Source organism: Mustela erminea, chromosome 13, assembly GCF_009829155.1.
Source record: "Mustela erminea isolate mMusErm1 chromosome 13, mMusErm1.Pri, whole genome shotgun sequence".
NCBI lineage: Eukaryota > Metazoa > Chordata > Mammalia > Carnivora > Mustelidae > Mustela > Mustela erminea.
The window spans coordinates 71535541-71549126 of record NC_045626.1 but is presented as its reverse complement, the minus strand read 5'-3'; the positions used below and the strand labels follow the sequence as shown (position 1 = coordinate 71549126).

The following is a 13586-nucleotide window of genomic DNA, read 5'->3' as shown; positions in this document are numbered from 1 at the left end:
TTCTAAGCCAAAATATACATTAACATTATCTTCACAAGACGCATGCCTAGAAAACAACTAGGCTATTCTTTGTTGTCATAAGAAATCTGAAGGCTCCAAGTCATTTCTCCTTGTTTTATTTTAAAACAAATAAAGGTGGATAGTAAATATTAGTACATGCTCAGTGCTGAGGACAAAAGATTTCATGTCATCTCTACCTTTTCTTTCTATCTCCAGGAATTCTAACCATTTCCCCCTCATATGTGCACAGAGAACTTCTATTGTTGCACCCCCGCTAAAAACCCCAAAAAACAAAAAACAAAACCTTCTTAGTGATTCAAATCTCATTCCCCTTGGCTTCTGTGATATAAGTGATATGCCCTCCATATCCTGAAGCTCTCTTCTCCCTGACCTCTACCCTGGATCCCCTCCACCGTCTATGATCCTAACTCAGTCTCCCTGGCTGGCTTTCTGCCCTTACCTTACAGGTATTATTGAGATGATGCCCTCTTTAAAAAAAATTTTTTTAAAGATTTTATTATTAGAGAGAGAAAGAGAGAGAGCACAAGCAGGGGGAGCAGCAGGCAGAGGCAGAGGGAGAAGCAGACCTCCCGGTAAGCAGGGGCCCCGATGTAGGACTCAATCCCAGGACCCTAGGATCATGACCACCCGAAGGCAGATGCTTAATTGACTGAGCCGGCCACATGCTCCAAGATGAGGCCCTCTTGATACCTGTTTCCAGTACTATTTTCTCATGTTACATTCAATAAGAGATAATACATATTGGACATGTATAAAACCAAACATCGTAGGCTCCCCCAAACTAGCTCTTCCACTCAGTCTTCATGTTTCTTTCCAAAGGCTCCACTATTCCTGCACTCACCTGGGCACAACATCTTGGGATAAGCTTTCACTCATTCAACCTAACCATATAAGCATTTACTAAGTATCCACTATGTCATAAGGAGTTATACTGAGTGATACAGAGACTATAGACATAATGTCTATATTATATTATAGACATAATGTCATATTTCCAATGAGTTCTAATCCAGTAGCGGTAACTACACAAGAAAACAAATAACCAAAACTTATGATTGAATGTAAATAGAACAAGAGAAATCTTAAACGTGTTCTTAGGGCTCAGACAAGAGAAAAGCTTTTTTTTTTTTTTTTTTGAGAAAAGCTTATCTCATTATCAAGAGAGGCTTCAAGTCATGAACGGTATTGAGAAATGATCCTAAAAAGATGGGCAAATTTTAGACAAGCAAGAGAGGGACACAAAAGTTCTAAGTGGAAAAAATAGCTTAGGGAAATACAGTAAAGCCAGAAAGCATAGCCAACGTGGTGAGATTAACAAAGATGGAAGAGCCCAGTTTTAGAAAAAGTAAAAGGTATGTACAGAGGAGTAGTGGAATTACATAATGGAAATCATGACAGACTCCATTTCAAGGAGAGAACACTGGCCATGATGTTGTGTGCACTATGTAGCCTCCACTAGCTGCAGAACAGGTTTGGGAGGATCAGTGTTGTACTGATATGTGGGGGAAGGACACAGGGGAGGGAGGGTCTGGTGGTAAAGAAAACCCAACTAGTATGCTAATGCAGCAGACTGGGCAACTAGGAAGCGTCAATGAAGGAAAAGAACAGGACAGTAGTGCTTCACAGAGACTACAAAAGGAAAGAATTTCAGGGAAAAATCAGTAGAACGTACAAATGCTGCATATGATTAGGGAAACTGTCAAAAGATCTCTCAACTCAGCCATGAGGAGATCACTGTTGATCCTTTTCAAGAGACAAAGCTGGGAGTCAAACTTCAATGGGTTAAAAATGAATGGGACTTCCACTCCCAGTAATGGAGAAGCAGCTCCTTTCAAACCAGCCTTCTTACCGAAACAACTGTACTCTATAGGGTGGCAGTAGCCATGAAGGATGCAGGGGGAGGAATCTACAAGCGGATACCATGCAACAAAAAGCAGGGGGGTTGGAGTTGACCCTTTGAAGAAGGGAATGGCATTGGTTAAGTTTCCTATTTTTGAAATACCAGAGGGCATTTTTTTGGTGGTGGGGGATACAGAAGGAAAGGCCCAATTAGTACCATGTGGCCAGACTACAGCATAGGCAGAAACATAGTGTTCCTGGCTTAAAGAACCAGAGGAAAAGTCCCAGAGTGAGCCACTGTGGGGAGCCTTCAAAGCTGAGTATAAATTCTACCCAAATCTCGAACACCTGAAATATGCATGTGCAGGCTGAATCTAAGCAGCCCAGTTAAAGCTAAAAGCTCTGAACACAGATTTTTACCTGCCACCCCCAAAGACTGAATTTGGAGCTTAAATTAAGCCAAATTAACTGATAAAAGAACAATGACAACAAAATACTGTTAAGAGAAATATATCAGAATCCAGAGTCTCTATATAGTAACATTCACAATATTGGATGTAACTCCATATTATTGGATATACAAAGAAACATTAAAATGTGACTAATATTTAAAACAAAAGGCAATCTATGCACAATTCTGTGACAGTCCTAAAAGCCACTAAATTATACACTTTAAATGGGTAAATTGCACGATATGTGAATTATATCTCAATCAAGCTGTTATAAAACAATAATATCAATGATGGTCAATCAACACTGTCTACCTCTGAAACAGACATTTAACTATAGAGAACAAGCAGATGGTTACCAGAGAGGAGGTGGGTGGGAGGGGACGGGTGAAACAGGTGAAGGGGGTTAAAAGTACAGTTATGATAGAGCACAGAGTAATGTACAGAATTGTTGAGTCACTATATTGTACACCTGAAGCTAATATAACACTATATGTTAACTACATTGGATTTTAAAAAAATATGGTCTAACTCTAAGAAGACCCACACAGAATTAGAAGACAAGGTTTTAAAAGCTTTTGTAATAAACGGGCTTGGCTATGTAAACGAAATATACATGTATTAAATAAGCTAACATAAATCTTAGCAGAAAAACTAAAATGTTAATTAAAAGAACTAAGTGGAAATTCTAAAGCTGAAAGTACAATATATGTCTGATAAAAAATTCATTTATGCAATGAAGAATCTTGCTCAAAGAGAGGCCTAGACTTCACCCTCAGCTCTTGGAAGCAATCTATGAACCCTCAGAACATCCAGCCTAAGACTGTCTTTGTTTACCAGAGGGTGTTAGCTATGCCAAATAGTTGATGCTAACAATGTGATTCAGAGTGAGGGCTTTCAGCTCCATCTTTGCGGGGCTGGAAACCAAGGTCACCCACGCAAATGGTCAACCATATCTATGTGACCAAGGTCCAATAAAAACTTTGGGCACTAAGGCTTAAGTGACCTCCGTGGTCTGTGCATACAGTCAATACTGTTGCTTGAGGCGTAGGCACTATCTGTGACTCCATTGGGAACAGAAGATCCAGCTGAAGGCTTCATGCTTAGAACTCCCTTGCCACATGCCTCTTCCCTTGGCTAACTCTATTCTGTATCCTTTCATGTAATAAGCCATAACCATGCATATAACACCTTCCAGTGGATTCTGTGAATCCTTCTAGTGAGTTATTGAACCTGAGGGTGGTCTGGGAGACCCCTGCTCAAAGCTGATGTCCAAAGTGAGAGAAGTCTTGGGGAATGCCAAACTCAACATCCCTGAATGGGTTTAAAAAGAAGACTGGGTATGACAGAAGAGTTAGTGAACTTAAAGATGAGAAATTTTTAAATCTGAAAAATGCAGAGAAAAAAGATCTAAAATGTGAACAGACCTGAGTGATATATAGGACAATATTAAAGATCTAAAGTAATACAGAGTCTCAGAAATAGAGGAGAGAGGTAATGGGCAAGAAGAAATATTTGAAAAAATATTGGGTAAAATTCCCTAAATTTGGAGAAAGATATACACCTGCTGGTTCAAAAGCTCAAAGTATCAGAGAAAGGGAAAATACAAAGAAAGCCACATTTAGGCATATCACTGTTAAACTGCTGAAAATCAAGTTTAGAGAAAATCATGAAAGCAATCAAAGAAAAGAATTAGCACATGCCTTACAGATTTTAAATTCCACTGAGCTATCATCAAAATAATAAGGACCAAAAAACACTGGAAAGACTACATTGCTTTTTTAAAGAAGTCCATCAACTAGAATTCTGTATCTGCCAAAGATATCCTTCAAGACTGAAGGTGAATAAACATGATTAAAGTAAATTAAAATGAAAAGAATTCATCACCAGCAGCAGACGTGCACTACAAGAAATTCTACATGAAATTCTTTAAGCTGAATGTAAATGATATCAGATGGAAACTCAGATCCTTAGAAATGATTTCAAATACCACAAACAATAAATAAGTGAGTAAACAGAAACCATTTTCCTATTAATTTTTTAATATAACTGTATAAAATAAAAACCCCACATTGTATTGTGAAGTTTATAAAGAATATAGATGTAGTAATATAAGTGATGACTACAGCACAAAGTACAGGGAGTAAGGAATAAAAGGACCTATAAAGTTGTAAGGTACTTATATTTTAAAGGAAGTGGTAAGATATTAGCTCAAAGTACACTGAAAATTTAAGGATAGCATAAAGTAATCCTAGAGCAACCACTAAAATATAATGCAAAGAAGTAGAGCTAAAAAGCAAGTTGACAAGTTAAAATAAAACCTATATGATTACTTTAACCCACAGATAGCAGGAAAGGAAGAACAGAAAACGAAATATAAAGGGGAAGACAGAAAATTAGCATTAAAATGACAGATCTAAATACAATACCACCAATAATTTACAATAGATGTTAAGTGGATGAAATTCTGTAACTAAAAGGCCATAATTGTCAAAATCAATACAAAACTGAACTAGATGTATCTGCAGTTAACAAACTAAATATAAAGACACAGAGAGATAGAAAGTAAAGAGATTCGAAACAAAGGACCACACAAACAGTAAGTATAAGAAGGTAGGAGTATCAGATAAAGTAGACTTCAAGACAAAAAGGTATGACCAATGACAAAAAAAAAACCACTTCATAACAATAAAAGGACCAATCTGTCAGGAAGACAAAAACAATCACAAATGAGTATGTGCCCAATGACAGAGTTTCAAAGTCCATGAAACCATGTTTCACGGAGGTTAATTGGGTAACAGAGAAGTCCACAGTAATAGCTGGAGATTTAACAGCCTCCCTCTTAGCAATTGACAAAACATCGAGACAAAAAAATCAAAACAGACAAAGATGACTGGAATATTCAGCACCATCGACTACCTTGACCTGACATCTGTAAGACATTACATCTCATGAAATCCTACAAAGTGTGTTCTCCAACCACAATGAAATTAAACTAGAATTTGATAACAATAATGTATCTAGGAAAATTCAAAATATTTAAAATGAAATAACCCCTCTAGGAGTTAAAGAAAAATCACACAATCTTAGAAAATGTTTTTAAGCTCAGTGAAGGTAAAAACATAATATACCAAAAATTATTGGATGCAGGTAAAGCAGTGTTTGAAGAAAATTTTATATTTTTTAAATGTTTGTGTTAGAGAGAGGAAAGGTCTAAAAATGATACCTGAGGTTTGACTTTAAGAAGCTGGCAAGAGAACCCAAAGTAAGTAGCAAGAAGAAAGTGATAAAAATGAGACTGGAAATAAGTGAAACAGAAATGAGACAAGCGATTAAAAAAATTAACAAAAGCAAAAATTGATCTTTAAAAAGATCAAGGAAACTGATAAATCTCTATGTAGAACAATCTAGAAAAGGGGAGGGGGATGATCTGCAAGTACAGAACACAAACTACCAATAACAAAACTGAAAGATGTCACTAGATATCCTACAAGAATTAAAAGGAAAATAAGAAAATATTATAAACAACTTTATGCCACTAAACTCCACACTTAGATGAAATGAGCAAAGTCTCTAGAAAATACAAGTTATCAAATGGACACAAGATAATAAAGAAAATATGAATGGTCCAATATGCATGGCCTTCTGAACCCCAGGTTCAAAACCTCTATCCTACGTGCCACTGTTCGACTTGTCTTCCTTAAATATCCAATCTATCTTCTTACTCTACATTTCAAAACTTTCAGGAGTTTCTGCTAGCATATCTCTTACATAGTTTTTGTACCAATCTGGCATCTTCTAGCACAGTCCTGAAGGGTATTCATGCCACCATCCCTCAGAAATGCCAACCCATTCTTTCACATACCCCTTTCCGTCAATGTCATCTCATTCCTGGCCAAACCTCACTCATTCTTCAAGGTCTAAATGGGTCTAGACTCCTCCAAGAAGCTTTCCAGGCTATTCCCAGATCTCAGGGTCTCCGTTCTTGGAATTTCATGGCAACATCACATTACTAACACTGTTTTGTAGGGAGGTCACTGTTGTCCTATGAGTTAACTCTTATTTTCCCAACTAAATTATAAGCTCTTTGAGGGCAAAGATTTTTTTTTTCTTAAATCTCTATCCTTAGGGCAACTATTCCAGGATTCAGCACATAGTAATGATTCAATAAATACTTGTAATTTATTGAATGAATATATAATGCCAAGAGCTTATTTCTGTGGTTCTTATCAGACTCTTTAGACTGTCATTCTGATCTCAGTACCATCTTCAGAGTTATCTCCAGGGATTTGCCAGACTTTTTTTAGGAACTGTATTCATGAAATCATCTGGTCACAATAAGCAGAGGGTAGAAGGGAGGGAGGAATAGTGTTAAAATTAAATAAATGGAGAAGCCGGGGTGGGGGGCGGTCTCAGTTTTCTAGGTCACATAAGAAGAGGGAGCTGAGTTGTACATTCTGCTGCTACTAATATCCAAGAAACATACACTAAGACCAATGAGGTCACCTTCTCCTTGTCCTCTCCCTGTCCTGAGTCCATGTGTACAGAGAACAAACAATGGGGCTAAGGGATGAGTTCCAGTTCTGTTCCCAAACACATCTTTTTCTTCCATTGTGTACCCACATCTGTTCGAGTAGAGTCAAGATAACAGGATCTTCTAAAAAGTAGCCAGAGACTAATACTTATTGTCTCTTACCCTTACAGATAAATTCTCCAATTTATAAATGTCTTCATTGTAACCAAGTACTATCAAACAGTGACTGCAAATCTAGCTTATTTAAATAGATCTTTCAAAAAGGAGTTTTGCTTTTATACTAAAATTAGCAGTGCCATTTGTGAATACACATACTTTTGAGGAAAAAATACACTTTCTGTGGCACTAAAGTCACCAAGTAAAGAAATCCCTTTAAACAAAATTCTTCTCAAATTCCCTTCCATTGATGACTTCCTAGCAGCTTCTCTTTCATTTAAACCAAACATAGCTTTTATATCCTCATTTCATTCCCTTTCTCTCTAATTAGTGAAATCTGGTTGCTCTTCTCTCAAAACAGATTACAAGGTTGGGGTGTTCTGTTTTTCCAGTATTTCAGAATTCTAATCCTTGCAGCACTGTGATGGCAGGAAGGATCGTGTGATTTAGAGCAGGCAGGCTCCAAGGAAATAGATCTGAAGGAAACGTACAGCACACACAATGCAGAGATTCTTTTGAATACAAACACTCAGATTCCTGTAAAAGATAGTGCGCTACCTCAGCTACTTCTAGCCCAGGGCACTGACCCTGATCTTGTAGGCCAGCCTGTCCTTACCCAGATTGGAGGACGCTCGCCCCTCTGCAGCCCGGTCCTTGAGATCCTCAGCAATGCCCAGCTGCTGCTCATGGTACTGCTTCGCCCGCTCCAGATCCTGCATGCACCTGGCAGCATGGCCCAGGCCAGCGTAGGCCCGCATCTCAATGGCCTTCTCCATTAATTCCTGTGCCAGCTCCAGCACGTAGTTGTGGTAAGACATGGCCTTGTCAAAGTTCCTCCTGTAGTGATAGGCACTGCCCAGGTTGCTGTAGGCCCGGGCCTCTTCTCGCTTGTTCCCCAGGTCCTTGGCTATCTTCAGATGCTGCTCGTGGCACTGCACAGCGTTCTCAAAGTCACCCATGGCGATATACACAGCTCCCATGTTGCCGAGTTCTCGCGCCTCAGAAAGCTCATCTTTGGATTGCTTGGCGAGAAGAACACACTGTTTGTGACTGGCCAGTGCGTTGGGGTAGTCTCCGATGGCTGTGTACACGTGGCCCAGACTGCTCAGGGCTGATGAAGCTGCCTGGAGAGAAAGGATAAGGCAGAGAAATGAAAGCACATCAGAAAATGCCTTTGGCTTGTTTTATCAGATAAAATGTTCGGGGTTTGCCTGTAACCATCCAACTCAGTGTCTAATGGTGTTTCTATCAGTGGTCCACAGACCTGTGCAGTACTGAAAAAGAGCCCATCCAAACAGCAAGTTTCTAGTAAAAGACAATGGTAATTTATTTTTATTTATTTATTTTTTTAAGATTTTATTTATTTGTCAGAGAGAGAGAGAGAGAGCGCAAGCACAGGCAGAGAGAGTGGCAGGCAGAGTCAGAGGGAGAAGCAGGCTCCCTGCGGAGCAAGGAGCCCGATGTGGGACTCGATCCCAGGACGCTGGGATCATGACCTGAGCCGAAGGCAGCTGCTTAACCAACTGAGCCACCCAGGCGTCCCAAGACAATGGTAATTTAATCAGTAACTTTCAATACCTAATCTCGCAGAACAGGCTGTGTTCCATATAACCTTCGTTTTAGTTTAAAGACTTATTGACATTTTTAGTATTATGCTATATCTCTGTTAATAGCCATTAACCTCTGCAGTATAAGAAAAGGTTGAAGAATGAAAATAAAATGTAAGCAAGGGGGGAAAAAAAAGAAAACATTGAAGAAAACCCGAATTAATTACTACATATAATAGAGCATAGGAAATTCATGAGAAACCCATGCTTGGGTGTTTGCGCTCCTGGGCATTTCTCTAGATGTGTTTTCTCCCAAAGCAAATGGATAGATTAATGGTAATGGAGATGTTTAGAATGACAACTGATAATTCTGTGACTCCTGACGCTGACTGTGTCAGTTTTGACAATGTCAGGTCCTGTTCTCCGATCTGTGTTCCCTCAGTGTGACATCATCCAGGCTGATTACTGTGGAGGGTTTAGATTTGGATAAACTCCAGAGGAAAACAATGGTTGGTTCCAGCCTACACCTCTTTAGAACGGGGTGGTCCCACTGGGCCTCACCACCCACTTTCAGGCCCACATTGGCTCTTCCAGCTTTTTTTTTCCCCTTAAGATTTTATTTACTTATGAGAGACAGTGAGAGAGCACATGCACATGCATGCTTGCACAAGGGGAGGGGCAGAGGGAGAGGGAGAAATGGACTCCCTGCTGAGCAGGGAACCCAACATGGGGCCTGATCCCAGGACTCTAGGATCATGGCCTGAACCTAAGGTAGAAGTTAACCTACTGAGCCACCTATGCGTCCGTGGCTCTTCCAGCTTTACTCCTCTTGTCTAGAGGCTCTTCTGACCCTGGCCTCTGTGCAGAAAAAAGCTATCTTCCTAGTCCCCTCACAGTGCTTGCCACACACACTGTGCTCCTGTAAAGAAAAGTATGTGAGCCTTTTTGTCTTAAAGGTTTTAATGAAAAGGACTGTATGTTGGTATAGTGAACCAAACCGGGACTACAAAAATATCAAAAGGGTTACATGGGTTCTGGAATCTTCCACAAATGCATGTAGTCTTAGATGCTAGTCTAGTTTCTAACTCCTTTGTAGAGACATAAAAGGGACACTAGCTACCCTGGGCTTTTTCTGACCTCCTTTGGCATTTTGTTTTGTTAATTAAGTTTTTATAAAATTCCAGTTAGTTAACATACAGTGTAATATTAATTTCAGGTGTTGAATTTAGTGATTCAACACTTCCATACAATAGCAGGTACTCATTGCAAGTCCCCATCACCTGTTTAATCCATCCTCCACTCACCTGTTATAAGTCTACCTTTAACAACCTTCACACTAGCCTAAAGCTCTAGCCATGTATCACCTTTCTTCACCACGATCCCTTTTCCCAACATGAGCACGTGATCATGGCAGAACAAAGGGTGTGCTCTGTCACAATTAGGCAAGTGATTTTCACAAGGGCCTCCAGGCTAGGGAATAACAATGAGGGAAGGTTGTCCCACCTGGAGTAAGGGCATTTCTTTATGAGATGTGTTCTATGTCTGTGCACTTCAGAACACTTTCATTAATATTTTATAGATGTGAGTGATTTACTACCCTATTTCTTTGACTGCGAAAGAGTAGTTCTTGATCAAAACTGAAACACTGACCATCTTTATGATGTTTTGCAACTTGTGTATTTGTAAAGGGCTCCATATCATTTTAAGTTGCTCTTTTTAAAATAAAAGGTTTTATTTATTTATTTATTTGAGAGAGAGAGAAAGAGAGCGCGTGGCACAAGGAGGGTGAGGAGTAGAGGGAGAGGGAGAAGAAGCCTCCTCCCCGCATCCCGAGCAAGGAGCCCAACGCAGGGCTCAATCCTAGGCCCTGAGATCATGACATAAACTAAAGGCAGCTGCTTAACTGACGGAGGCACCCAGGTACCCTGCATTTTCTTTTTTTAAGTAGGCTCCACGTCTGGTGGAGAGCTCATTGCAGGGCTTGAACTCATGACCCTGAGATCCAGACTCAAGCCCCAGTCAAGGGTCTGGCGCTTAACTGGCTGAACCACCCAGTGCCCCTTAAGTTGCTTTTATCATTTCACAGACATTTCAATAAAAAGATTGAGGAAAGCAGAGGAAACAGATACTTAGAAATTTACTTTTATGTTTTTTCTGAGTAGAGAAGGGCAGAAATGAGTCCATAAAATTCACAGTGTTGCAGCACTGTGACTGAGGCAGAAGTAGCAATGATGTCATGGAAGAGCATGCCCCTTGGACGTGTATTGGTATCGGCTTGCCACTTCAGGAACCTCCTTGGGACCAGAGGTTAGAACTGTACATCGGTACACAAGGCTTTCTCCTGCTCACAACACTCCTCTCCAACAATCTCCTTTTCTTCCTTTGCTCTGGGCCCAGGTACCCCACCTCTTTCCCCCTGGCCCTCCCACCTTCCTCTCTGGGGTTCTCCCCCCACGGCTGGCTAAGTAGCAGGACATTGTCCACAAACCCCACCCACAAATCTATGCTGCACACAGATCTCTCACCATGGAGCTAGTATAACTTAGAATCAGGCACACGATTCAATACTGCACTGCCCTTTACCAGCTCTGGGGCCTTTTGAAACTTAACTTCCCTGAGCCTCGGTTTTCCAGACACACGTTTCCAGGTCCCAGCAGAGTACCAAGAATAGAGAGTTTTCAAACTCCAGCCTCTGTCAAATATACAAACCATAAATAATTCACTAGATAATTCCAAATTGTAGATCTGGTTGGAGGCAATGAGCCCTTGAACACCATGGGGGATGGATTCATAAGGCCTGGGGCAGGCATAGCACCCCAGCACTGCTCTTAGGGACTTCTGGTTTAAGGCAACTCAGAATGACAGCCATGGGATCTTCTACTTCCGTTCTTCATTTCTCTGAAAATGCCAGGAAGACACAGGAGCTCACGGGGCAGTTCTCTGAACATAAGGAAAGGGAGTGCTGGGGCATTTCCCCTCTGGGGTGCAGGAGAAAGAGGGAAGGACTACCGTATTCACTCTTCCCTGGCACCTTCCAGTTACTAGACAGTGCTGTCTCATTGCAACTCTTCATGGCAGGTGTCCTGGAAACCAGCTTCTCTAGACAATAGAATTTATGAAGCACACATCCCAGCCTCTGAAATTAGAGAGGCAGCTCTACATTAGAGATGTAATATAAGAATGGAACAGGATTTAGAGTCAGAAGCCTTGGCTGTACAGCCCTGATAGGTCACTCTTCTTCTTCACCCGAGTTTCCTTTATATTTAAATGGTACTGATAAAGACAATGTACATACTTCCCAGGGCTGGGATGGGATCAAATGAAGCAGTGCATCTCAGTATCCTGCATAAACCACCAGGTTCCCAGAAAATGCATCACTAAGGTGTGGATGGATGTTTTATGACTGCAAGCTGGCTGGGCTAAGCTCTGTTACCTAGCAGAAGCTAGTAATGGCAACTGAACACATCAGTCATTATGACCGAACAACTATATTCCTATCAGTTGCCACAGGAAATGAAGTCCAGTGTTTTACAGCCCTTGGGCAAATAACATGTGATGTTATTTATCAGCTAAGTGAATTACAAATTAATCACTTGTCTTTGTTCCTGTTCCTGTAGAATAAGCTTAGATCTGAAACATGGTTTCAGGCTGTTAACAAGAATCTCAAGACCCACCATCTATGGGGAATCACAGGCCCCACCTCAAGCAGATGCTACGTTTGCCACTAAGGTTCACTGCTGCCTTTGTATATTAATCTCTGTGAGATTTTTGTGCTAGAATAGCACCAGCTGCTTCCCACAGTGGAAACATTTTGGAACATCTGTATTTGAATACTAAAATGCACACAAACAGTTATGCTAACAAACTATCTGGTTGGGATAAGACAATACTTTCCTCTTTTTACAAGATATAAATTACTCCAGTTCTTGCCAAAGCATGATATCCAGCTGCAGATTTAGTACACAGGAGTCATCACCCTTTGCTCTGTGACCTGAGTATTTGCAGAACTGTATCTAACAAGTCAGCTTCATGCAACTAGAGAAGGAAATTCGCTCAGACTTTTTAAAACCACCTTTAAGGACTTGCAGTTTGAAACATAAAATAGAGAAAGTTTAAACTACTCAAACTATAACCACATTGATAACACTGCCATTAAAGATTAAATACTTAAATATGTTTGCCTTCACATCTAGCATGTTCCCTCCCTACACTGTATGTATTTTTCATCAGGGTATATTTTGGGGGGATTAACTCCACATGCAGAGAATATTCAATATAACTATGACTGATTAATTGTGGATGGTTTTTTTTTTTTTTTAAGATTTTATTTATTTATTTATTTGACAGAGAGAGATCACAAGTAGGCAGAGAGGCAGGCAGAGAGAGAGAGAGAGAGAGGAGGAAGCAGGCTCTCCGCTGAGCAGAGAGCCCGATGTGGGACTCGATCCCAGGACCCTGAGATCATGACCTGAGCCGAAGGCAGCGGCTTAACCCACTGAGCCACACAGGCGCCCAATTGTGGATGGTTTTTTAAAGGGGAAATATACCAGCTAGTACCAGAAGTTTGTTTTTTCTTCCAAATCCACATGCACCTTCTATTCCCTGCCAGTTCAGTGCCCTCACACTCAACGTCCTGGGTTCACCACCTACAACCCAAGGGGCAGAGGGATGTAGAAGAATAGGGGCAGAATCTCAAATCAGGCATGCACAGGTTCAATCATGAACTGTGATACCACACAAGTAATGTGACATCTTTGAGCCTCAGTTTCCTCATCTGTAAATGGGAACTATTAATACCTTCCAACGTGGTGAGTCATTAAAAAAAAAATTTTAAAGATGTTGCAGAAAATGACCAGAAAATAGAACAAGAAGTTATGTCATCAGAACTAAAGAGACAACACAAAAGGCTTGCCCCACTGATGGGAGGATGTGTAATCACCTTCCTACATTGAATCATATTACTCATAGTATTTTTCTGCAAATGTAGGCATAAGAAAATTCACCCTTTACCCAGGAGCAGTCTAGAATCATTGGTATATC

General features: G+C 40.5%; 1 protein-coding gene across 8 annotated transcripts in view; it reads right to left on the bottom strand.

The window, feature by feature from the left end:
- Window positions 1–13586, bottom strand: part of TTC28 (tetratricopeptide repeat domain 28) — a 648175-nt gene that overhangs the window by 166709 nt on the left and 467880 nt on the right. For all 8 annotated transcript variants that reach the window (XM_032311632.1, XM_032311633.1, XM_032311635.1 and 5 more), the window contains one exon: window positions 7616–8123. In XM_032311632.1, the coding sequence (XP_032167523.1) occupies window positions 7616–8123 (508 nt within the window). The remainder of the gene's footprint in view (window positions 1–7615; window positions 8124–13586) is intronic.